Below are 27,181 nucleotides of genomic sequence, written 5' to 3' on the forward strand. Positions count from 1 at the left end.
TACTTAGAAAACAAAATCTAAGTCCAACATTATGACCCAGAATGTTCTAAGAAATAAGAGAGCTCTGAAAGGTCATCTCATCTACCTTATCACTTTAATACTTGTCCACAGTTTCATTTGGTTTCTCATTTTTATGGTTTTTAAAAATTAAAACACAGTTTATGAAGAAAGTGTAAATGAAAGGTAACTGTTTATTACTGGGGAAGAGAAAAATGTATACAAGGAAGTCCAGATTCTTTTTCCTCATGCACTGCTTTTGTAATAAAGTTCCAAATATCAACTTTGAAGATATTTACAAGGATAAATTTTTCTTAACATATGACCAAATGTGTGGTGGACATTTTTTCATAGAAATCATATACTTAAACTAAATAAATTCTTATAGTTTACAAGAAGCTTAGAACATTGTATTAACAGAAGATGATATATTTTACTGCAAAATATTATAAAAGTGATACAATTTTGTGGCTCTTAAATGTTTAATTACTTGATCTGAACAGGGGAATTAAAAAAAAACAAAAACAGAAAAATCAAGACAGGCCTGCCTTTAAGATTTTTTGTATTCAATTCGTTCTACTTTCACATCATCTCCAATTAGCTGATACACATAAGTGACAACTGTAGAAGCTTGGATATCCATCAACACAAATGAAGGAATAATATTTCTGGAAGAAAATATAAATAATGTCAGTGTTTTGTACTAAAAAGCTGCAACATTATAAATTCCAATTTAAGATGACAATTTGGATTTAAGGAGAAATCTGGTTGTGACGTATTAAAAAGAATAATCACCCAAAGAAGATGGCCAAAAGGCTAATATTTAAATGGCTGCATTTCTCTTGTATGAAATATTCCACATGCAATTATTAAATTTATAAAACCCCCCAAATTCCGAAATTGCATACTACTCACGTTTCCAAGGCATTATATGCGCCAGTGGCAGAACCTGGGTTAATGTAGAATTTATTTTCATGCTCAAATGCTTCAAATTTGTGTGTGTGTCCCGAGATAAGAATGTCCACGTCAAACTGCCTCTGCAACAGTGCTAAGCTGGCCATATCTCCCCATGGAATAACTTGATGTCCATGGATCAAACCAATTTTGAACTGCCCAACGGTCACAACTTTCTGTTCTGGATAATTCAGATTCTAAAATAAGAAAGAGATATAAGAAAAAATATGTTTTAGAGATAGATACTGATTTTTAAAAAACAACCTGCTTAACTATTTGATCTCATGGACGTTTTGCTTCACAACCAACACATTTATTAAAATTTGATTTCTTCTCAGTCTCTAAGGCTGAGACTGTACTCAAAACATAACTGGAATTTATCATGCAATCCCTTTATTGTGTTTATTTTTATAGAATATGGATGTTTTGGGGCATACTGTAGAAAATAATTATTCTCCCAAATTTGTGAGTTTCCTCTACCTAAAACCCTAGGCATATGACCTGTAGGCTAAGGTGTGTTTAAATTATACTCCAAGCTTTAACAGCTCTAAAGATGGCTTAAAATAATGATATTTAACATTTACATAGTATTTACCATGAGCCAGGCACTATTCTAATGGCTTTATAAATATCAACCTATCTCATATAAATAATCCTAAGAGGTAGGTTCTATTATGATCCCATTTTATAGATGATGAAACTGAGGCAGAGAGGTTAAAATAACGTGCTCAAGGTCACATGATAGTAAGTGGTTAAGCCAAGCTCAAGCTCCAGGATCTGTGAATTTAGCAAATTAGAAGCAAAAATTTTAATTCTTGCTACTGAAACTGTCTTTAGTATAACATAAACAGAACCCCTAATGTTTGTAACGAATAAGAACTATATTCTAATTATTGATAAGAAGTGTTTGTCCCTTCCCTTCTCATTCTTATCTTTCACCTCTATGCCACCTCTAGTTTATCCAAACTCTTTTAAAAATCCACTTAAAAGAGTATGCTCATTCAGCTTGGTATAAAAGAAGCCTATTATAAAACACCAATAAAGTTAAATAATTTGGGAAAAAGCTGCTATTTCCAGAGATACGACATCAACTTTTCATACCAGAATCAGCTTTATCATGCTAAATTATACAATGTTAGCACTTAAAAATCATCTATTCCAGTTATATTTACATAGGAGGAAACTAAGAGGATGTAATTTACCTAAGATCTCAGTATAAATAGGCAAAGTTGGAACTCCAGAACTTCTCATTTTTTTCTTTTTTGAAGTCAGGTTTGAGGTATAATTTACATACAGTATGATTATCCTTTTTAGTGTACAATTCAAGGGGTTTTGACAAATGCATAGACATGTAAGCACTGCCACAATCAAGATACAGAGCAGTTCTATCGCCTCCTCAATATTTCCTCAGGCCCCTTTATAGTTAACCCTTGAGACAGAGAGCCACGGCAGGGTATTCAGCAGAGCAGTGATGTGATCTTACTTCACCTAAAAAGGATCACTCCGGTTGCTACTTGGAGAACAAACTGTGGAAGGAGGAAGGGGAGAATCGGGAAGTTGGAACAGAGGAAAAGTAATATGGTACTTGGAACAAGCTGGTGGAGGTGGTGGTGGTGAAGTTCGTAACAAAAACTTTCAAATGAAATAATAATACTACAAAATATAGTGACAAAATCACTTTTACCCCATATCGATTTAGTAAGAATGAGTGCTTAATATGTGTATTGACACTCTAAAATCAGTGATTTTCAAACAGGAAGGGGTATGTGTAGTAATTTTATACTTGGAAAAAAAAAAGAAGTGAACAGTTGAGAAACCAATCTAAACGATAAAACTTTATATGTGAAAATCAAGAAAAGGAAACACTGGGAAGGAAAGGGAAATACATCACCTCATCAAAGTCTCCTCTCACGATATGAACATCACCGGCCAGAGTCTTGAGATAGTCATAACTCTCTTTGGTGCAAAGATTTCCAGTGCAGAGAATGTGTTGAATCTTTCCTGGCACCAGCAGTTTTTTGAATTTAGCCGGCAAACTGTTGCACCGGTGTGGGATGTGCAGGTCTCCTAATACCAACACCAACTTTAAAGTGTCAAGGTAAGACAAGGTATGTTAAACATGATGTCAAAATAAGATACTCTCCTCCAATAACTTCCCTTTTAAATTAAACTAATCAAAGATTCCAGAACACAAATGAGCAGCAGTTATTCATATAGTTCCTTATCATGACCATATACAAACACACATGGTAATAAATCAATCTTCTTTTATGTTGGTCACAAATAGGTATGCATACACAATGCAGATCATTCTATTTACCAAAAATAAACTCAAACTTTCTAAAGTGATTTGTTTAGGGACCTATAAATTACCATGAGTAAAAAATTTACAAAATGAAAAATATACTGCTGGGCCCTATGGAATTTGGCATTTTTGAAGGCTGATATGGTAATTCCTATTTCTGCAGTTCTAATGTAAAACCTCTTACTAAAGAGAACTGTTCGCAACATAATGATAGATTAAAAAGTTAATTCCATAATTTATGTTTACTAGACTGACAACTAACTATTTGAAGGAACAGGGCCCAAAATTTACACTATTTGCTACTGGAAACTATTAGCTACACATTACCGATGAATAAAAGCAGCCTATGTTTCAAGAAGTTTCAATAGGGCAAATATGTGCTTTCAAATTATAATCTTTATCTTCTGTTTCCATCATTATTAAATATCCTCAGTCGTATTTTCATTTTCTAGAGTAAATTGCCTATGTACCCTCAGTTTAGTTCCCAAACTTAAAATAACATTTTCATAATATTTCATGTGCATTAGAGCATTAAAAGAAATCAGCTAAATAAGTGATGAATTTAGCAAGAGGTGGTTTAGAGTGGCAACATAGTCTCAGATGACAAAAATAAATTTTGTACTTATAGAATAAAAAAACCTCGATCTGGTAAAATTTCTTTTTTAAAATTTCAAGATTTTACATGTAAACATTATTTAATTCAGTCATTTAAAAATAAGGACAATAATGGATTTCTTCATGTTCATTAGTATAAGCACCTTCATTTAATGACAGCATGTTTTCCCACACAGACGTCCCATCCATAAAGTGCATGCCCTTTAACTGTTTTAAAGAAGGCATGACTATTCCTTATTATCAAAGAAAATGTTAAATACTCAAAATAGGATAAAACAAAATAGTTTTGCCATCAGACTTTGTAAATTGAAATTAATCAAAAACAAAATGTGTGAGATTAAAATTATTACTGAAACAAGCTTGATTCATCTTGTAACAAATATCAAAATGATTACAAAGAAAAAGAACTGTTATTAGGATGTAGAGTAACTGAAGTAACACAAGGTTACAAAATTAACAGACTTTAAAAGAAATTGTTAGATAAGTTTCTTCTTTATAAAGAGTATATTCAGTTGGTATTTGCTCAATAATTTATATTGTTTCAATCCAGATCTTAGTGGACAGAACACCTGTAAAACCAAAAACCACCAGGAAGTTTCTACCCTCACTGGTAATCAATACGAAAGTACCAATAGAACAATTTCATCTTTAGAGGGGGATCCCTTCAGATATGGATTGAAGTACGTAATTAATGTGGGAAGCTGGCATTTGAGATAAAGGTAAAAAACAGATTTCTATATTAAAAAATAGAATAACCTCAAATTCATAAAAAGGTATACATCCATAACAGGTTGAAAATGTTTGGGACTAATAATGAATGAGGTGTTCAATCTGAATGAGCTAGAAAGAACATTAGTAAGACGTACTTTATGACTGATGACCTAAATTCTAAAACACTGTGGAATATGCCCAAATGTACCCAAATTATCAGCAGTCTAAAGATATAACTGTATGAATGATCACGTAGAAATTATTTCAAATTAGTAAGGATCCTTACTAGGACTCTGGTTTCCTGCAAGTGACAAAGTTATATGGGAAATACTGTCACATAACAAATGTCATACTTTGAAGAACGTCCTTGTCCAAATTCCACACTTTGACAGTTCAGGTTAGATATAGATTATAGTCTTTTGAGAAAGCAAAAGATCCTAGAAATGGTAGTCTTGTTAAATTCAAATAAAGAACCAACCCAGTCAAAGCATAGGAATTTGGTTATTTTCTACTTAAGAGACTGTAAAAGGGTGAAAATACAAGTAATAAGATACCCAACCACCACTGTTAGGAGGAGCTAAGAGAAGAAACTTACTCTGTGCCCAGCCTTAGTGGAATGAAGAAGTTGATTGCAGACAGGGGAATGAAAAAAAAGGGTGAAACATGACCAATGTTAAAAGAAAGCAACGAAAAGAAACAAACCAAAAAAAGAATAACAAAAACTCATACCAAATGAAAATGCAAACAATTGTTAATGATTCTGAGTGTTATGAAAGAAAATGTTAAAAATCAGCTTTGCTCATAAATCAAAAGAACCATTTGCTGTATTTTTAAACATGACACACATACACACACACACACCCACTTTAAAATTTTTTTGCTCATTTTTTTCTGCTTTTCCTAATCTTATTCTTCACATCGACTCTCATCCCCTTTTGCTGACTGTTCTATTTAGAGTTTTATAAGATAATTTTGAAAATTCGTCAGTAATAGCTTAAATGAAAGCTAACATTTTCTGGATTCTTAAGGCTTAATTATTCTTTAAGTATATTGATTTTAATTCTCTTATTTTCAAAATTCTAGTTGTAAAATTATGCTGCAGCTAGGTCATTATTTTGTATGGATCTCACAGCACTAGGAACACATTATCAAGTAGTGAAGTCACCAACTAAAGATGATAAAAACAAATATATTTCTCCAGATAAAACTGGATCATCACCACACCTGAATTTCTGCTTATAGACTCTGGGTACTGCCGAGTGTTGAACGTTTCTAGTCTCCTTCGCCAAATAAAATGCTTTTAATAATAAAAGAATTGGCTAATGCTAAATTTTGTCCAATTCTATCTGATGTGAAAGTGATGTTTCAATATGACTATGCTAAAAAAGTGTTCACCTCTCAAAAAGAACTTCAGGAACATTTCAGGAAACTTCATCTTCTCCCAGTTATAACTGTATCAAAATTACTGTAAAATGAATTGCTCCAAACTGGAGTTTGTTTAGAAGCAAAAATCAAAAGTGGAATTAAAGCCTTTACATTATATAAAGAAGCATATACCATAAATCTTTGTAATGTCTATAAGTCACCTCGAAGACTCTGTTTGTTGTAGGGTCGGGATAATCTTAAAAATACAATGGATATCCATCAGAAAGATAAGTTCCGTTACGGTTAAACCTCAAGGACACAAATACCAACATAACCAGAGTTCCTTTTGACACTGTTCTGAACTTTTTAGGGGATCAAGGGCACCTATGAAAACTGATGACAGCTATGAGCCGTCACCAGTAGCAGCCCCAGAGTTTTTATGTAGGAAGGTCTTAGGGGCAGGAACCTACTGGGTGTGAGAGAGGGATGGGCCGGCCTTGGGGCGGTCCGATGAATGACCAAACTACCCTAACTACCCTAAACTACCCCTTGGCACCAACACTGGTCCTTCACCCACAAAAACCTACATATTTTCAAAAACTGCCAAACAATTTCAAGGAGTTCACGGACCATTGAGGAGTCCCACTCTGAAGGGTCGCAGCACTCTAAACAAACAAGTAGTTCCAGTAATTCAAAGAGCCAAACGCAGTCCTTTGAGAGCACACTACGCACTGCAATGGCAGCTGCACGTTATTTCAGCAGCGAAAAGGATGGTGTTTGTCCCCTTTCCCTAGATAGCAAACTAACATGGGGAAAAGAATTCTGCTCGCCACTCCTCGTTTTGCACCTGAGAAGCCAGCTTTCGCCCCATGGGGTGGTAACCGGTACACCCAACCTGAGGGAGGTGCTTTTTTCCGGGAAGAAGCAGGGAAACATCTGAAAACAGAGTCTCCGAGCCCCTTCTCCGAAGACACTCTAAGCACAGGCCCAAAGGCCTTTCCCCATCCGGGCGTGCGCGTCTCGTGACAGGACTGGCAGCGGAGAGGGGCCCTTTTCCTCCTCGGACGTCCTCTGGGGCGGGGATGCAAGGCCAGCGCCGCTGCTTGCAGAAGTGGCCGCTCCCTTCCCTCCCTTGCCCTCTCCCTGGGCCTTCCCCAGGCCTGGGCCGCGTCCACCCAGGCCTCCGGGGTTACCCAAGCCCTCGCCTAGAGACTCCCAGCGGCTCCCTACGACGCAGCACCCCGGCCGAGAGACAGGCCTCAGTCGCCGTAGCTGCCGTTCTCACCATCCTGTCACTGGGCTCCGCTCAGTCACCACAACCGCCGCCGCCCTCTTCCTCAGACTCCTCGGCGACCCGCCCACTTCACTCCCAACCAATGAGAAACGAGGTCGACGGGAGACCGCCCTACGGGGGCCCGCAGAGGCCTTTCCCCGCCGCAAAGCGAAGCGGCTCTCGGAGACCGAGTGGAAGTGGAGGGGAGGAGTGAGATCTCGAAGATTCTAAAGGCGCGGGCAACATCCGGGCACCTGGGGCCGTCTAGTTTAGGCGCGCCTTGTCCCCACGGCTGATTGAGGCCCGCAGCCATGCTGAAGTGCGGAATGAACGGCAGTCAGGTTAAAGGTGGTTCGGCCGTTCTTCCCTTACTGTTAAGAAGAGGGACAGCCTAAGGTTCATGGTGGGGAAGTCCCCACCATCGTCTTATTTCTAACCCCGTGCGTCCGTGCTAAGGGCGGAAGACACAAAGTCTGGCCACAGCCAACCTTCCGCCCACCCAGGGTACTTTTAGCTTCAGAGGGGAGGATGAAAGCCCATGCGCTTCTGTTTATATGTAATATTTGTTTTCATAGGTGTCCGTGAAATGAAGTTGCACCATCGGGACAGATTGAAAGTGCAGTAGGCCTCCAAGTAGGGATACTATGGCGTTGGGAGGAGTCGGTGGGAGAAAAAAAAAACCAAAAAAAACCTTGGACAGCTAAAGTATTTTAGTGCCGTAAGAAAAACATAAACCTGGTTTTTATTTTAGATCCCACCATTTTTAAATTTATGGCCTGCGACAAGCCACTGAATCACTTCCGGGGTCGGTTTCCTCATCTGTAAGATGAGAAATATGGCGACTTTCTCAACATCAATAGGGTTTGTTGTAGGAACCAAAGGGAATGCGTGTAAAACGCTTAATAATCAATGGGAATGTGTGGGGACGATTATTTGTTGTAAATGGTACTTAGACATGTAAATTACTACAGAAAGTCTGTATTTAGAAAACCAATGGTATCCTCCAGACGGTAACCCAAAAATGATTATTGAAAGGCATCTTGTATTGAGGCTGGCTTCCCCTATGTTGAAAACATCTGTGAAACTATATTAATGAACAGGGAAGGGAAGAGAAAAGCCTCTTACTGTTACATGTTCTCAGAGGTCTAGAAAGTGCTGTTTTGCGGTCAGTGTATACCTCAGTTCTCGGTAAGAAGTTATTTATATGATTGTTTAATTTTGCTTTTCCTCCTGGACTGTAAGCACTATGAGGGCAAGAACTATACCTACTTGTCTTGTTCATCTCTATAGCCCCATTGCCTTGGGTTGTACTTGGAGCGTAGAAGGTGCTCAATAAATATTCATTGGATTAATGAAAGGTCTGCTTTAGGCAGCTCCAGGAAAAAGTGGTGAATGTGAAGTTGTAAAAAGGGACAAACGCCTCTTTTGTTCTTTTTCTGGTCATCCTTTCTCAGTTTGAGCCTCCTTCCCTCCCCCCTCCCCCCGCAACTCACACACTTCTGATTTTTAAACAGTATGATCCAGATTTTATAATCTGGAATTATTTTTCCTTTTTTCTACTTTTTCATGGATTGATATGGCCATCCATTTTTATTGCAGCATAATAGTCCATATCTGTTTGCCACATTTTTTACTTATTTATAAGTCATAAGAATATTAAAAGTGTCATACCAGATCAGACCGATATTTCATCCAGCCCTCCTTCTGAAAGGGCGTTTAAGTGTGTTCCGTGGGAAGATTTGGCATCTTTCATACTACCCTCAAACATCAGAGATACATCTTGAGTGCCTATACTTTCTTTCTAATGACTTGTTTTGACTTTGCCACTTGTCAAGTTACTAAAAACTTCAAAGCATCCTTTCTTTCCATGCTCCATTTTTACACATTTTGGGGGAAGGGGAGATACATTTATTTAAACCAAGTATCAAAATACTTTAGAATGGAAATTGATTTGCAACAGTAGCTCCATGAAACACTGCAAACATACAGAAAGAATTTTTGTTGCATTTTATCATTTCATACACTCATTCTGTGAAGTTATTGAGCTCTTACTGTAAGCCTGGCATTTTGCCAAGGGTATTACACTGTATTAAAGCAATTTGTAGCATTAGTCTGTAAAATACTTTTTGATGAATTTGCATCTTATAATGCTGAAGTAGTCCTATGATTTGTTTTCATTGTTTGAGAGAAAGAATGTAAGCAGCACCCTTCTTTTTCTCCGTAGTATTTGGGAAAGCAATCCAAGCACTATCACGAATTAGTGATGAGCTGTGGCTAGACCCATCTGAAAAAGGTGTAAGTAAGAAAGTTAACTAATAGATCAACTATTAAGGGAAAAGAAGTTTAAAGATCTCAGTCTAGATCAAATGTTAACTAGGAAATCAGAAATTGTAATTACTCCTTTCACTCTTCATTTATATCTGAATACATTTAGAGCATAGTGAATTTAAAAATCATGCAGATAAGCCAATTGATTTAAACCAGAAGCCAAAAACTGGTAATCAAAAGGCTAGATGTGGCTTGCAGAAGTGTTTTGTGAGGACTGCACAATGTTTTATTAAAAATTGACCTAAATATTTAACCTTTAAAAGTTAGGAAAATCCACATAAAAATCTGAATTTCCTGCTTCTCTTGAAAACTCAGAAGATCTGACAGTTTGGGGCCTGCATTCCCAAGTGGGAGTAGTTGGCTGGCACTGAGTCAAAGTTTCTCCCCTTAGTCGAGGCAACAGATCACCATTTTGCTGCCATCTTTTTTACTCTCTTTTATATTGCCTTCTGCCACTTTGTGCATTAAAGTTAAGGCCCCTGTAGGCATTTATAATTTCACAATTTCAACAAGCAAGATTTTAGATTTAATGCCTGTATGTATTCAGTACAGATATGTACACGTAGGTGTATGTGCATGCAAATTCAATGCACACTGTATAATACAGTCCATATTATATATAATTCACATGTATAATATAGCCATACAATGTAGTTAATATCCTTTAGCCTTATTTGAATATATTCAATTATTATAATTTTAAATTAAATAGAAATTTTTTAATTAATCATTTTAAAAAACTTGATTTTTTTCCTAAATAGCTATTATTTTATTTTTCCAGCTTGCTTTAAGATCTGTGAATTCTTGCCGGTCAGCATATGGATGTGTTCTCTTCTCTCCTGTGTTTTTCCAACATTATCAATGGTCAACCTCAGTGGAAATGAATAATAATGACACAATGTCAAATTTAAATTGCAAGTTGGGAATGAAGGTAAATATGAATGGCCCTAGTTTTCTATTATAGATGTAGAAATAGTCAGTATAAAGGACCTAACATCTATTCTATACTTAATACTTGATTTAAGTGGTGTGCAGGACAAATCTATTCATTTATGAATATACGTATTTTTGTTAGGTTTTTTTTTTAAACTAATCATCCATATTAAGTATGTGCTGTTCTATCATGTATTTGTGTTACAGTCAATTCTGCCCATCTTTAGATGTCTGAATTCCCTCGAAAGAAACGTAGAAAAGTGCACAATATTCACCAAATCTGATAAGTGCAAAGTGGTTATTCAGTTCTTCTGCAGACATGGTAAGTATAAATGGAACTAGTTTAATGCATTGTGGTTTTTGTTAGTATTTTTCATGTTTAGAATACTCAAACTGTGTGTCAAAAGTTTCCATTGCATTATTGCTTAGAATTTGTGTAGTTTTGTGGTAGAGCAGTTCTAAGTACTTGAAAAATATGATCTCACTTGGTCTGTAGGAGTACTGTGAGATGATTGATATTATTTCATTTTTTACTTGTCAGTGGTACAAGCTTTGCCTGCATACAAACCAGTTTTTTCTGTTTCTCTGTTTTTTTTCTTTTTTTCTTTGTTTCTTTTTCTTTTTTATTTTCTTGTTGTCAAACCCATTTTTGAAATGTCCATTCGAATTCAAACACTTGGTAGTTCTAAAATGAACTGGCTGCTGATGACATTCTGTAAGAGTGCCTGGGTAGCAGTGATCTTTGGAATAGAATCCTTGGAAAAGAATAATGCCTACCTGTATTTAAAATTCTCTAAGAGGCAGACAGTATTATATCTGGGGCTGAAAGAAGCATGGTAACTGGCCCAAGGTCACAGAACTAGTAAGTCGCCGAAACAATGCTAGGAGCCCGAAACTTCATTCATTTTCTCTGCCACACCAAGCTGTAAAACAGGTTTCCTGTGTCCCAGCCTTGCATGGTTGATATTCAAATGTGCTCCTAGGACTTTTACATGCTGAAATATGTATAACATGGTGATTAACATCAAGGCCAAAGGTCTGGGGTAGAATCCTGCTCTGCCTCTTCCTTGCTAAGACCTTAGGGAATTGTTTTACAACTCCGTGCCTCAGTTTCCCAAGATGTAGATTAGGGATAATGCTATTACCAGGCTCTAGGGTTTTTGTGAGGATTCAATGACTTGTAGGCAGTTATAGTTCTGAAGTGTTTAAAAGATTGCCTGACACATTCTCTAAGTATTAGCTCCAGTATATTTATTATGATTGCTGCTATTTTATTTTGAAGTTAGCAGGTAGACTTGTATGCTTCGAAAAAACTTATAGTTTTGGTATTGGTCCACATCTTTTTTTTTTTGTAGTAGAATGGCCTCCTGGAAGGTTGTCTTAGTCTTACCATTTATCTCATATTTCTCAATTTCGCCTTACGTTTATCTTAATATTTTTATTTTAGCTCATAACTATATTCCTTAATTTTTTTTTCTGAAAAATGCCAATGATTTAACCTTGTTTTCCCCCTTCTTTGACCTTCAGTTCATATAACAGCAGAATCACATAAAGAACATGATTAAAAGCACAGTGAGCCTTGACGTCACAGATTCGCGTGTGGGTTCTTCTCTGCGTGCTGGCTTTGTGTCAGTACCTAAGCTCTCAGACCTTCACTTTTCGTTCTAGAAAATGGGGATAATCTTAACCCTCACATTCCAGGATTGTTGTGAGGAAGACGTGAGATCACTGTCTGTTCTTTGGTGTCTTTTGAATTTCATCCCATGTTCACCTATTACCTATCCCTTCAAAAGTAACTTGAAAATGTTTTTTAAATAGGTAAGATATGCCAACTTTTGAGCTTTGTGTCTCCCTACAAGAGCAGCCACACTAATCATTTAAAAATAGGTCAGATTACATCAGTCCAGTCCTCAAAACTCTCAAAAGGCTCCCCACTTTACACAGGGTAAAAGCCAGAGGCCTTACAGTGGCTGTGATCTGGACGCCCAGGTGTGCCCCCTCCTCGGGCCCTGTGGCCCCGCCCCCCATGTCTAGCAGGCTCCTCCTCCAGACAGCACATGGCTGTTTTACCTCCTCCAGGTCTGCTCCCAAGGCATCTCCTGCATGAGTTCTTACTTGACCTCCTCATTTAAAATTGCTACCTACCTCCACTGGCACTCCCTAGTGTCCTTTCTGCTTTCTTTTTTTTTTTTTTTCTCCTGTGGCACTTATTACTATGCGACATGCCAGTTGTTTCTCTTACTTGTTTTCTTATTGTCTGTCTCCCCTACTAGACCATAAGCTCTGTAAGGATAGAGATTTTTGTCCAATTTGTTCTTGGCTAATTCACAGCTCCTAGAATAGTCCCTGTATGGTAGATTACTGAAAAAGTACTCATAAATTATTTGCAGTCCCTCCCTTCTAAAGCTGGACTCTGTTTCCCTAGTCGAAATCTCAGCTGGCTTTGGACTTGCTTCGATATCAAGAGAATGCACTAGAAACGATAATGTGTATGTTCCAAGCCTAGGCCTCAAGAGGTCTGTCGGCTTCCACGGTTAAACTAAGAACCTTTCAATTGGCATGAGAACAAGCACAGTACGGTGTAGACTCCTGAAAGATTAGAGACCACGTGGTGAGAGGCCTCAGCCGTCCCAACCTTCCTAGTTGTCCCAGCTGAGGCCCCAGACATGAAGGAGGCCGTCTCAGATGATCCAGCCACAGCTAAGCCCGCCTACACCAGAATAACCACTCAGCTGAATTTTGAGAAATAACAAATGCTTGTTATTTTGAGCCACTAGATTTTTTGGACTGGTTTGTTATCCAGCAAAAGCTAACTAACTGATACAGCCTTGTACATAGTAGGTGCTCAGTAAATATTTATGAAATTCATAAATGTAGCTGTTAACACGTCAGTAAAAAAAAAAAGTTGAGAAATCTTGTTTCTAGTGAGACCTTTTGATTCATACTGCAACACTGTTATGCTGTAGAGAGTTATAGCCCCCCTGGATTTTATTACCCGGGCTCTATATTCAAACTTAGATTCAAATTCTAGCTATACAGTAAGTCCCCACTTAACGTTGTTTAGTGACATATAACGAAACCAACTTGACAATAGGCTAATTGATACAAACAAGTTTTAAGTTCCTTCTTGATCTCAGCAACATTATAATGAAATAATTTTGAATGAAATGTTATTTGAGGACTTGCCATACTCGTCAAAACAGCATAGCCTGGAAAAGCTATTTAGCCTCACTGAGCTCTAGTTTCCTCTTCTGAGATTAAGTACCTACCCCAGGGGTATCGTCAGGCTCAGAGGCAATGTGTGTAAAACATGTACCGCAGCTCCCGGCATATAGGACTGTAGCCATTATTGCTACACACTCTTCTCAGAGGCAGAGAATTCGCAGGCCAGATGTTCAGCTTTATATTCCAAAAGTCCCTTTCAGAAATATCAGTCCCGAATGACAGATACTGAAAGAGAATCATAGATATCTGATCCATAGTGGCAATCACTATTTTCCACACGCTTAAGAAATCTCCTGTGTTTCAAAAGAATGTAGGAACTCTTACTGCCTGGTGGGTCAGAGGGTCTGACATGTTGCTTGGTGTCCACTAGGGAGCGATCAACACATTCGTTAAGGAATAGTGCTTCTCTCTGCTGCGTGCACCTGCCAGATAGCAAATCTTACTTTATTATCTTAATTTGTCTGTGAAACTTAAAGATTTTTTTAATCTATTAATTTTGCACGTAAAATTATTAATAGATTGCTTTATTTTTTTAAGGTGTTAAAAGGACTCATAATGTATGTTTTCAAGAAAGTCAGCCTTTGCAAGTCGTTTTTGAGAAGAATATGTGTACTAATACGCTAATGATTCAACCAAGGTATGGAGTTCTCTGTTTTTATTTTTCTTTCACTGAATATAGTATCGTGAAAGAGTAAAGACTGAATGAGCTTTTAAGTCAGTTACTTTTTTTTTTTTTTAAGCTAATACTGGATTTGGAGAAATCACCTTATAGGATCAAGAAGAAACCATGAGGAAGATAATAGTAGATAATAACTGCCTAATGATAGCAATAATATTTAGTGGCCAAGAAAATTCTAAATATATCCTATCAGTGGCTTTCTACATAGTGATATCAAGAGAAAAATATGTTATCTAATAATACTTTGCATTTATGTGGCGCCTTTTGTCTGAGTCTTTAAAACACACAGCATGAAGAAATTTTAACCATTTTGATGTGAACTGATTATCCCTAAGTGTCTCCATTTTTTTCTCTAGAGAATGAGTAAGGCTATTTGTCAGTGAGAGTGTACTCACTTTTTCAGTTAAGCTATAGCATTAAACATTAAACATTAATTACTTTGTAAGCCAAAAGATATTTTATTCTTGTTGTTTTTTAAATACGAGCTTCTTGAAATATGTCTAAAATTTATAGAAGAGTGCAAAGATTAAAAAATGAAAGTCTTTCTCCTCTATCTGATTCCTATATCCTAATTTGCGAGGATAACATATATTAATAATTGGTGTATATAATTCTAGCTCTTATCCTGTTTATAGCTATATTTGCTAAATTTATAACCAGTCTCTCGGTAACTCTCTCTCTCCCTATAGTTATGGTTATCACTTTTTTCCTCCCCTCCTCTCAAATTTATATCACATACTAGACAAATACCTATATGTGGTTTTTTTTTCAAAGAAAATGTCTCACTCTTATTATTGTTTGGCAACTTGCTTTTTTAAGTTTCCGTGTGAGTTCACTTAAATCATTCTTATTCTTTTTAATGGTTGCATGATTTTGCATTGTATGACTGAACGGTAATTCACTTACTCACCACTCTGCAGTAGTCCTTTATCCACAGGCACTATGTTCCAAGGCCCCCAGTGAATGCCTGAAACTGTAGATAGTACCAAATCCTATATGTACTGTTTTTTCCTATATATACATACCTACGATAAAGTTTAATTTATAAATTAGGCATAGTAAAAGATTAACAATAATAACTAACAATAAAATGGAACAATTCTAACGATATACTATAATAAAAGTTATGTGAGTGTGGTCAGTTGTACAGGCTCAAAGTCTTCGTAAAGGCTCAAAGCTTTCTGCCAAAAGTCAGAACGCATTTTCTGTTCATGTCTCCCACCCACAAATTTAATGCCTTTTCCATCTTAACTAAGTACTTAGCACACACTGTGGCCATAACTTTTGCAGTTTGAGGTGCAACGGAAAAACTAGCGTGAATTTCTTTTCCTTCTTTACAATTTCACAGCTAGATTTGTTCTTACTGTAGGTCTTAGCAACCTCAGCATGCAAATTTTTTCTTTTCTTATTAAGTCAAGGAGAGTTCCCCTTTTCAGTTAGAGGAAGTACTTTGTAGCTTCTCTTTGCATATCCGAATTGCCACCATCACTACTCTTAATCTTTGGGACCATCGTTACATAAAATAAGTGTTACTTGAACACGGGTGCTGCAATAACAGTGATCTGATAACCGAGATGGCTACTAAGTGACAAATGGACAGGTAGTGTACACAGTGTGCACACGCTGGACGAAAGGATGATTCATGTCCCAGGCAGGACAGTGCGGAGTGGCCTGAGATTTCGTCACACTATTCCAGATTTCTGGAATCTTGCGTTTCATATTTTTTGGGCCATGCTGACTGGGGGTGGCTAAAACCAAGGAAAGTGAGATCTTGGATAAAGTGAGAACAACTGTATTGGTAAAAAAGGTTGTTTTCAACTTTTCGCCTTCACAAACAATATTGCCAGTAGTGTAGTAGTATCTGTTGCTGTGGAACAAATTCCTCCAAAACATAGAGCCTAAAAAAGCAGACAATTATTCTTTCATAGTAGTGCATCGTAGCCAGCGCTTCTGGCTCAGGGTCTCTGAGGTTGAAGAGAGGTTGAAGTTAGGCTGTCGGCCAGGGCTGCGGTCTCATCTGAAGGCAAGACTTGGGGGGAGTCACATCCGGGCTCACTGACATGAGTATTGAGAGGCCTCAGGAGATGCGCTTCTAAGCTCACTCATGTGGTGACTGGTAGACTTCAGTTCCTCACAAGCCTCTCTGTAGATTGCCTGATTGTCCTCAAAACATGGCAGCAGGTAATCAGAGACAGAGACAGAGACGCAGAGACTGACAGACACAGGGAAACTCTCAAGATGGAAGCCATGGTCTTTTTATAACCCAGTCTCAGAATTGCCATCTTATCACCTCTGCCATTTTCTCTTTGTGAGAAGTGAGTCTATTAGTCCCACACTCGGGAGGGTGAGGTGGGGGAGTGGTGGTTGAGGGGATCATATAAGGGCATGAATACAAGGAGGCAGGGATCATTGGAGGCCGTGTTCCAGGCTGCCTAACACAAATGCAGTCGTAGAAATGAAATTGCCAGCTCAAAGGCTTACACAGATTTTAAATTTGCATAATACTCACTAATAAATTGCTACCTGAAAAGTTTGTACCGTTTACATTCCCACCAAAACTGTAGGAGAATTCTTCCAAGTAAAGAACATGATCGATTTTTTAAAATTTTGCCAATGTGATAGGTAGAAAATGGTATTATTAGATGTTCCTTATTGTTGTGTTTATTTTATTACTAGGGAGTTTGAGTATCTTTTCATCTATGTATTAGCAATTTGTATTTTCTTCCTTTTTGAATTGCACATTCATGTTATTTTCTGTATCATGTTATTTGGTATCAAGTACAACACTTCCTCATAACACTAGGAAAGCGCCCAGATGATTTGGTAGGTGTCCCTGACATTTTGGCATCAAGAAATACTGCTGAGCTAATGTCTGGCATCAGGATAACACCAACATTACATAAATTCTAAGATTCTCATTTTTATCTAACACCTCAATTTCAAAAGTAGCTCAAAACTTATAATGCAATAATAAAAAGACAAATAACCTAACCAAGACAAACAGGCACATGCTCCAAAGAGAACTTTTGCCAAAGAAGATAAACAAATGGCCAACAAGCGCAAGAGAAGATGCTCGACATCATTAGTCATTAGGGAAACACAGCTCCAACAACTTGAAATCTGTGAATTGTGTAGTGTGTGAATTTTATCTCAATAAAGCTGTTTTTAAAAAGGGCTCCCAGGACAAAAGGGTATTTGGGATGTCAAGACAACCTTGAACATAGTAGGAAATCATCCAGGACAAGCAACAAAGCAGAAGAGAATGTAGGCAGCAGGTGGTGACCCTTCGGCCGGCTCTCCAACCTGGTCATCCCCGTTCTACCAGGGCAGCTCCATTTTCTACTGTCATCCTTGGGAGCATGATCCCAGGCCAATAACTAAAAAATATATTTGTTATGTAAAAACAGTTACAGACATTTTATTCTAGTGTTTGGTTTGTCCTGAAGCTTTCACGTTTTACTAAGAATATATGTTACTATTCTCTAGGCCTTTAAATGAAGCTACTATTTTACAATATACTAAAAATATAGTAGCTTTAATAGAAAAAGGGAGATAAAGTCTTTCGGGTAAATTTTTCTAAATTCAGGCCAACTAACCTATTTATTTCCAGAATGAAGATTTGAGTCCTATTAGAAAGCTATTTCTTTCTGTTTGTTTTTTCAAGTAATGTAATATTTTTTCATGACTTTTTATAGAGTACTTGCTGAGGCCATTGTTCTTTTTACATCGAGTCAAGAGGAAGTTACTCTTGCTGTTACTCCACTGAATGTTTGTATTAAGAGTTCTAATGAGGAATCAATGGGTAAGGATTATTTTTGTCATGCTTTGATGGAATATTACTTCCTGGTTTTCTCTTTATTACTAACCATGCGGTAACTATTAGTGGCATAATAATTATTTTTATCTAAAAGGTAGTAAGGTATAGATCATTAAAATTTTTAAGAAATCCAGGAAATTTAACACAATCAGTAATGAAATACTTGGCTTTAAAATTCTGGTTATTTTAAAATAAGAAAAATATTTTTTTAGTTAAGATTTTAAGGTCTGTTTCTCATCCTTTTTTATACTTTGTGTTTCGCATAAAGAAAAATTAAGAGGACAGCAATCCAATTGAGATGATCTTTGACTACATAAGGAGAAAAAATAAATTCTAATTAGATATTCCAGTTGGCAAACATAGGACAGAAAATGTGAATACTTCGTAAGTCAGCTCTTCCAAGAGTTTATCTAGATGGACTGGAGAAACTAAGGCACGATTAAATCAGAAGTTTTGGTGTCAAGAAATTTACTTGGGTCTCTTTGGCACAGGTTGTTTGAGACCCTTCAACCCTGGGTAATTTATTTGCTGATAGCAGTCAAGAAAGAATACAGAGGGAGGAACTGTATTATTTTAAAGTGAAAAAAAAGAATATATAGAACCAGGACTTAGTTGGATCCGATGACTTTTGTAGTATTTAGTTTGTGCCAGGTTCTGATTCAAATGGTTTACATTTCTTTTTTAAAAAAATTAATTAAAATTTTTAATTGAAGAAATGATTTAAATTTTTTTTTTCTCTTCCCCTGCCCTGTCTACCTCCCCCCAAATGGTTCACATTTCTGATTTCATTTGATTTTCCTAGCAACTCTGTGATGCAGGTACTATTATTATTCTCATTTCCATATGAATAATATGAAGCACAGAGGAACTAAGTGACTTGCCTGGTGTCACACAGTAACTGGTGGATTGTGATCTGAGTACAGATGGTTAAGCTCCAGGGCTCAGGCTCATTACCACGGTGCTATTATTGCTTCTCTCAGGTCTCAGGTACCATTCTTTTTTGGCCCTTAGGAATGCAAGATCTGGAAAATATATGCTTGGCTAGTGAAAGGGTCTGTTTTATATTCCATAATGCCTCCTGTGAATGAAGATAACTGTTAACAACCAACAGACACTGTCCCTCGTGAGCTTTCTAATGAGTAGTTATAGTCATGGTTGGGGGCCCATGGTCCTTTAAAAAATATATACCATTTATCCTTTTCTTATGTTTACATAACTCTTGTTCATTGAAGAAAATAAAAAACACGAAAAAGCAGTAATAAAAAAGTCACCTGAAATTTCACTACCCAGAGACAAGAACTTTTAATACCTCATTCTATACTTCAGATCTAATAACAGGAGATTGATTGATTGAAAGAAATGAGATGCTATTAAGCTATTAAAAGTAATCTTGAATGGATTAAGAGGTACAAATAGATAGTTGCAGAATAGACATGGACATGTAGGGTATAGCGTGGGGAAGAGGGTTAATAATGTATGAAATATGTAAGGGGAAAAGGGGTACTAGATTTAGTGGAGTGATCGCTTTGCAGATCTCTGATCACTGCTGTATAACTGAAACTGATATGCCAACTACAATAGAAAAAAAACCTCTTTGAATTGTACAATGTAAATATTAGCAACTAATATTGTCTATTATGTTTCAATAAAGCCGGAGGGAAAAAAGATGCTCATATAGCTAATTGTTTAAGAAATGCAATTCAAAACCACAATAAAATCTTACTTTATACCCCCCCCCAAAGTAATCTTTTATATACACTCCTTTCTCTCTGAGGGTTTATATCAAAGGTATTTATTGAAGCTAACTTTGTAGTGGAACACAATACATTGACACACAAAAATAAGTAGAAAAATGTACTTATTGACATAAAAAATAGGATATGTTATTAAAATAGATTATGAAATGATATGCACAGTATGACCATATATTTTTTTAAATATACCTAAAAGTTGAATAAAATGTTATGAAACAAAATTCAACACCTTGTTAAGGAAATTATACATCATGACGTGGGATTTATTCCAGAAATGAAGTGTTGGTTCAGAATTAGAAAATACAGTAACATGAAACACTATATCGATAGGATTTAATGAAAAAATGTGTAGGATTATCTCCACAGATGCTAAGAGAGCCTTTAACTAACGTGGCTTCCACCTCATAGTCCACACATTCATAGCAGCGTTATTAGTGATAACCACAGAGTGGAAACTACTCAGGTCATCAACCTGTAATTGGTTGTACTACATGTGGCACATCCATACGTGGACTGCTATTCAGCCCTAAAAAGAAATGAAGTACTGACACGTGCTATAGCATGAGCGATCTTGGAGAATATTATACTAAGTAAAAGAAGCCAGACACAAAAGGCGACGTATTTTATAATTCCACTTATCTAAATATCCAGAATTGGTAAACCCATAGAGACGGAAAGTAAATTAGTCGTTTCTAGGGGCTGGGAGGATGGGGGAATGGGGAGTGATTGGTGATGGGTGTAAGGTTTCTTTCTGAGATGGTCAGAATGTTCTGGCATTAATGGTGGTGGTTGCATCACCTTATGAACATACTAAAAACACCTGAATTCTACACTTTAAAATGGTGAATGTTATAGTATGTGAATTCTATCTCAAAAGATTTTAAAATTTACTTTTTAAACCGTGTTTTCTAATTTAGTATGATACATGTGTATTTTCTGTTAATCCCTTTTTTGTTCATACTTTTTGAAACAAGATGGGATATGATGAAATAAAATATGATCGTTATATGTAAACTGTATTCATAAATAGTAGTTTCTTATAGAATAAACTAGTTTTTATGGTATCCTGGTTATTTAAATTCTTGTAACAAGCCACTGCACAATATAGTGACTTAAAATAATTTATTCTTATCTCTAGTGGTTCTGTGGGTTCACAGGGCTCAGCTGGGCACTTCTCACTTGGGGTCTCTTCATGCAGTTGCAGTTAGTGGCAGGGTCTGGAATCATCTGAAGATACCCAAGATGGTACACTGACATGGCTGGTAATTGATGCTGGGAGCTCAGCTGGACCGTCAGCGAGATGCCTGCACACATGTGGCTTCTTCATTAACCTGGACTTCATACAGCACGAAGTCAGCATGGTGGCTGAGTTCCAAGAGGGGGAGTTACAGGATAGAGGCAGTGACTAGAGGACAGAGGAAGTGGAGGCCCTTAGTCTCCTAAGGCCTGAGCCCAGAAACCAGCACCAGGTCACTGCTCCATCTCCTATTGGTCAAAGCAGTCAGATAGCCCGCCCACCCAGACTCTAGGGGAGGGGCGGAGACATAGACTCCGCCTCTCAATCAAGAAATGTCAAAGAATTTGTGGCTATTTTTAACTTACTACTTCGTGTATATTTTTGGTCAAATTTAACAAATATCTCTGGAACTAATTTTATTCTTTGTTTTCTTATATTATTGAACAGATTTGACAAATTCTGTATACAGTGAGATGTTTGTGGGCCCAGATGAGTTTGACTTCTTTCAAATTGGAGTTGATAGTGAAATAACGTTTTGCTTCAAAGAATTAAAGGTAAATAAAAATTTGTATCAAATTAAATTTTCACTGGTAGTTTTAAATGAAGATTTCATGTTTCCTTTGTTTCCTTTTCCATTTAGGGAGTGCTGATATTTTCAGAAGCTACACACGCTCCTATATCCATTCATTTCGATATTCCTGGCAAGTAGGTCCTTGGAAACTTTTCTGTTTCTTTTTCTTTTGTTATGTATTAATTATAAAACTTTGGATCACTTTGAAATTAATTCACACCTCATGAATTCTTTAACCTTATTAGCAACACTTACCAAACTAAAAATTTGAAAGATGCCATAAAATGGCATTTTTAAATTGGTAACTTGATGGCGAAAGATGTATGTTTCTGCAGGGTGAAAACATTTATGAATTTGACAGAGTGCTGAATAAATTGTCTAATTAGAAATTACACATGGCTTAAACAAGTTAAATGGCTATGAAACAATATTTTATAGGGTATTGCAGAACTAAAATTTCAGATGATACTGGGTTAGGATAGATGGGTTTTATGAAATTGGATCTGATGATTTTCAAGAGCCCTTTCAGCTCTTAGGACTGTGTTAATTTGTGAAAAGCCCTCAATTAGCTGTCGTTTTCTAACATTTTCTGAACGTCTATCAGAAAATGAGTGTGATGTTTGCTCTGACTTTGCCTTTTTTAGACCTATAGCATTAAGTATTGATGACATGTTATTGGAAGCTAACTTTATTTTGGCTACATTAGCCGATGAGCCAAGTAGTGAATCTTCTCCACAATCACTGTGCCTTTCACAAAAACGAAAAAGGTAAGGCCACATTTTAATGTCTTCATTGGTTGGGGAAAAAGCCATCACAATCTTATTCTTATTCACTGGTGTTCATTCAAGAAACAATTGAGGAGTAAAACATTAGAAGATGAGAAATTTTGACTCAGGAAGAGTTATAGGAAGACCTAACTGTAACAGAAATATCACCAAGCTTGCACTAGATATTTGCATTTTCTCTTCTGATCAGAATTCAACAGGACTGTCTGGTTTTATCTTTGTTATTACCCAAAACTCAACTCCATTTGTAATAGTTTTTTTTTTTTTTTTTTTAGGACAAATATAGTCTTAAAGTTTACAGCAAAGTCTACATTTACTGCCTAGAATTCTCCCCAAACATTGGGACCACCATTGTTTTTCTTCCTTTTTTCCCTTTTGTCTCTTTCTTTTAGTGGTGGTAGGGGTGCTTCAACTGTAAAAGCAATAAAGTTTCTATGGGAAATTTGGAAAATACACAAGAGTATAAAGGAGAAAATCAATATCATCTACCACATTGAGACAGGCACAGTTAACATTTTGCTCACCTTATTTTCTTTCATACTTTTCATTTCGCTTATGCTTGTATTTTAAAATAAGATCAGGGTCATAAAGCGTATGTAGTTTTGTAGCCTGTTTTTCCCCCACAAAGTATTACATTGTGAACATGTTCCAGTATCACCAATTATGGCCTGGAAATATGATTCTTAATGACTATATGAAGTTTTATGATACTAATGTATAGTAATTTACTTGACTTTTTCCATATCACGAGATTGTCTTATGCACACTGGTCGCTTTACTGAAAAATTCAAATCTGTCAAGAGAAATTTCTAAATAATCATATATGTAAATCTTAATTTTCAAAATAATTAGTTCCATTTTATTTCAATATATTCCCTATACCAGTGTTATAATTCTCATTCCATATTGCTTCATTAGTTATATAAAATATACATTTCAAAGTAAACCATTCATTCATTTATTCCCTATTAATACCTCAGGTCAAATTCAAAGGCTGATAAAAAAGATCAAGGCCGCGGAGTACATCTCAAGAAAAGCAACACCCAAAAGGCTTTATCCTAATGAGACTCTCACGACCATCTCTGTGTTGGAAAACTATGGCAGCCCTATACTGAAAAGCTTAAAAAGAGATATTGCTAAAGTACCAGAAAGCAGTGTCAGCGACACAGAGGAAGTGCCAGGGACTCCGTCTCAGGAAGGTAAAAAAAAATGTTGAGACATGACCATGACTCAGTCAAGAATTCTTATCATCTGTCTCCCTTTGCAATCTCTCTGCCCCAGCCTACCCCCAATATCCTGAAAATTAACTTTCTTACTTTTTGAGAGGTGAGAGGTGAAGCCAGTCTGAGATGGAGAAAAGACTGATTTATAGAATGTTAATACAAAAATCACTTTGCAAGAAATTAAAAAGTACAACTTGGCGCTTACAAAATAGTCACGGGGATGTAAAGTACAGCGTAGGGAATATGGTCAGTTATATTGTAATAACCATGTAGGTGCCAGGTGGGAACTACAGTAGACTTATCAGAGGGATCACTAGTTATATAAATGTCTAACCACTGTGCTGTACACCTAAAGCTAATAAAATATTGAATGTCAACTGTTATCAAAAATTGTTTTAAAATTAAAAAAATTAAAAAATAGTTTAATTGTTCATTGAGTAATTTCTAGCACCGTATATTCAAGTAGAGATTTGGATCACATGTTTCAAATAATAAAGTATGATTGCTTATAGCCTACTTTAAATATAAGTAATATGCTAAGGTCATGTAATTTGTTCTCTAAAATAATTCTTCTTCTAATTTTATTTTCCAAATCTGGTTAGAATATCCATTATATAAAGTAGTACAGTATAAATTTTATCCCAACAAACATTACAAATTCTTTCAGAGTGGAGTCGCAGTGTATAACATGTATGTTATATTATCAGCATTTTACTAGCTGGATAAGCTTCACAGAATGCTGTAGTGTTAAACCCTATGAAATCTATTGAATTGAAGATGCACGTAATTTGTTAGAAACAGAAGTCTCTCAAATGATAGCCCCAATTTTACACTTACTTCAATGTGTTATTCAAGCCTGTTTTGCATTGCCATTATTAATTTAGAAATATGAATTCCTTTGAGTTAGAAATTTGAAAGGACAGATAATATTTCTAAAAGTCACTATCTTATGGTATATAAAAGACTTTTTAGGACAGTAAAAGTGGACCGTGGGGGGAGTTGGTGGACGTGTGGCCTGTACAGTGGCACTCCCTGCCTGTGAGTACGGTGGCTGCGAGGGACTGAGGCTGGCCAGTGTGGTTAGGCAGTGGATAGCCAGGCAGAAACAGTGGCGCGGGGTGAAGCCAGAACAATCGATGAGTGCATTCATGCCAGAAGAGTCCCGTGAGCCATGTAAACGGCCATAGAAAGCGTGTTGGCATTTAAAATATTCGAAGGCCTTCATCTATGACCATGCCACCCTGAACAAGCCCGATCTCATCTGATCCCATCTGATCTCGGAAGCTAAGCAGGGTCAGGCCTGGTTAGTACTTGGATGGGAGACCACCTAGGAAGACCAGGTGCTGTAGGTGTGAAAAATAAAAAATAAGGGATTGTAAACTGACAAGGTCCTTGCAATCTGTGAGATCAACCAAGGGTTGCCTCACCTAGAAATAAAATAAAAATAAAATATTTGAAGGGTTTTAGCAAGAAAGGCTGAGTTGAATTTTTAAAAGATAACTGAAGCTTTAGCAACTGCACGAACGGGGTGCAGTGAGGCAAAAATGGAAGCTCAGTTGTAGCATCTGAGACATTCCTTAGAGACGGAGAGCAGTGGCTGGAGTAGCTAGCTAATTGAAGAAGTAAAAGTAGCAGGACTTGGTGATGGATTGGTTATGGGCTTTAAGGGAAAAGGGGGTATCAGGGATGACTTAGGTTGGAGACACAGGTTCAGCGCTCACTCAAGATTAGGAATTGGATATGTTAAGTTGCAGAAATCAGGTGAGGAGTGGGATATATGGTTGAAGTTCATATCCTGAGACTCCTTGGCGCATAGATAGTAATTTCAGCCACGGTGTAAATGAAATGTAGGGAGAGGCTACAGAGGAAAGGACTATCATCATTTAAAGCAGTGGTTCTTAACCAGGAGCGGTTATGCCCCAGGGCACATTGAACAATGTCTGGAGACACTTTCGGATGTCACATTTTGGGAAGGGAGATGCTATGGGCTTCTAGTGCGTGAGGGCCAGGGATGCTGCCCAACATCCTCCAAAACACAGGAAGCCCCCACGACGAAGAATCATCAGGTCCCAAATGTCAGTAGTGCTGAGGCTGAGAAACCCTGACTCAAAGGCTGGAAAGAAGAGGACAAGCCAGCTGAAGAGTCCAAGAGCACCCAGGAGAGTGTGGCGTGAGGAAGGGATGAGAGTAAAGTGTCAGTATCAAGTGGGATGAAGACTGAAGATGGTCCTGGGCTTACGGGTGGTGATTTTGGGTGACCGTAAGAAGATTCTGTGAAGTGGTGGGATCAGGAGTTTTTTAGGTAGGACCGAATAAAATGCGGAAATGTAGACAGCTCTAAAGCAGAAGTTAGGTGATACCTGGCGGAAGGAATGGGAGGGGGCTTTTTAGATATTTTGAAGATGAGGGACATTATTTTCAAATGCTGTTGTTTCTGTTTAGTAGAGGCAGATAGGGAGGGAAGGATGGACTTTAGCCGGGAAGGGTAGCTTCCGTCGCAGCAGGAGGGGAAGGGAAGACGGATGAGAACCAAGCAGACCTGCCTGCGGGGCCTCCCTTTTCTCCGTCTCCCACAACCCCTGTATGTGTTTTCGTGGCTCAGGCTGGAGAGTCAGAAGCAGATTACTGATCCCAAACTGTGAACCTTTGAAGTCAGGGAACGGTTTTGCTGTAGGATGTGTCAGGCCAGCCATGAAGGTTCTGGGTTCCGTGACCCATCTCCATCAGCGTTGGGGAGACCGCACTGGCCACGTTTCTGAAGAGTAGCTACTCCCTTGAGCAGCTAATGAGAACTTTTACTTTGAACGAACAGTGCAGTTACTTTTTCCCCTCCAGTTTTCTTGCATGTTCTTGGAGCAGTTTCTTCTGAGCAGCAAGAACACGTCGGTAACCCTTTTGACAATCTAGCAATAGTAAGTGACAGTGAAGAAATGAATAATGGCAGTTTTTCCACGTTCTAACGCTTAATGATGGCTGAGTTGCCCCCTCGCCCCTGCCCCTCAGCCCATTTACTTGCTTACTTACACCTCAAACACTGGAAAGATATTATCTTCGACTTCCCTCAAAACAGAGGATGGGCTTCGGCTTTTCTAATCACCTTGTACCTTATCTAGAAATAGCTGCTTGTCAAGTGTATGTAATTTGCTTTAAATCCATTATGCTACTTGGGAGGCACAAGAGTTTTCTTTGCAGGGCAGTCTCATTAGAATGCTTCAATTCAGTGCACATTCAGAGCTTTTATCATTTTCTTTTCCAGTTTTATAAAGCTATTTAAATTTTCTTCAGCAGCCATTTGGAGTGTATCAATATTGCTGGTAGCTTTGTGACTAAAGTTAGGTATCTTGGGTATTTGATTGCAAACATTAGTTTTGGTGCTTTCAGACATCGTAAAAAGTTATGTGGTCTTTTC

General features: G+C 37.3%; 2 protein-coding genes and 1 pseudogene across 5 annotated transcripts; 2 read left to right on the forward strand and 1 right to left on the reverse strand.

The window, feature by feature from the left end:
- Nucleotides 1-171: 171 nt before the first annotated feature.
- Nucleotides 172-7,328, reverse strand: VPS29 (VPS29 retromer complex component). Of its 4 annotated transcripts, none has more exons than XM_016149676.2 (5): nucleotides 7,233-7,328; nucleotides 5,178-5,189; nucleotides 2,843-3,034; nucleotides 913-1,148; nucleotides 172-665 (listed from the first exon to the last, which is right to left on the reverse strand). In XM_016149676.2, the coding sequence occupies exons 1-5, from the start codon at nucleotides 7,233-7,235 to the stop codon at nucleotides 548-550; spliced, it is 561 nt and encodes a 186-aa protein (XP_016005162.1). In that variant the 5' UTR covers nucleotides 7,236-7,328; the 3' UTR covers nucleotides 172-547. The 4 variants fall into 4 exon arrangements, with proteins under 4 accessions (XP_016005162.1, XP_016005161.1, XP_016005160.2 ...); XM_016149675.2 differs by lacking the exon at nucleotides 7,233-7,328 and adding an exon at nucleotides 6,795-7,204; XM_016149674.2 differs by lacking the exon at nucleotides 7,233-7,328 and adding an exon at nucleotides 6,578-7,203.
- A 65-nt stretch (nucleotides 7,329-7,393) lies between these two features.
- On the forward strand, nucleotides 7,394-26,739 carry RAD9B (RAD9 checkpoint clamp component B). Its single transcript, XM_036220940.1, is given in 12 exon segments — nucleotides 7,394-7,568; nucleotides 9,445-9,515; nucleotides 10,330-10,479; nucleotides 10,689-10,803; nucleotides 14,244-14,343; nucleotides 18,081-18,187; nucleotides 21,641-21,747; nucleotides 21,834-21,898; nucleotides 22,409-22,601; nucleotides 23,556-23,762; nucleotides 26,608-26,620; nucleotides 26,623-26,739. Coding segments are annotated over 12 exon segments (1,275 nt in total). The 5' UTR covers nucleotides 7,394-7,531; the 3' UTR covers nucleotides 26,733-26,739.
- Nucleotides 24,996-25,124, forward strand: LOC118603420 (annotated as a pseudogene).
- Nucleotides 26,740-27,181: the final 442 nt, after the last annotated feature.

This window comes from Rousettus aegyptiacus, unplaced genomic scaffold (assembly GCF_014176215.1).
Source record: "Rousettus aegyptiacus isolate mRouAeg1 unplaced genomic scaffold, mRouAeg1.p scaffold_m13_p_5, whole genome shotgun sequence".
NCBI classification, from domain to species: domain Eukaryota; kingdom Metazoa; phylum Chordata; class Mammalia; order Chiroptera; family Pteropodidae; genus Rousettus; species Rousettus aegyptiacus.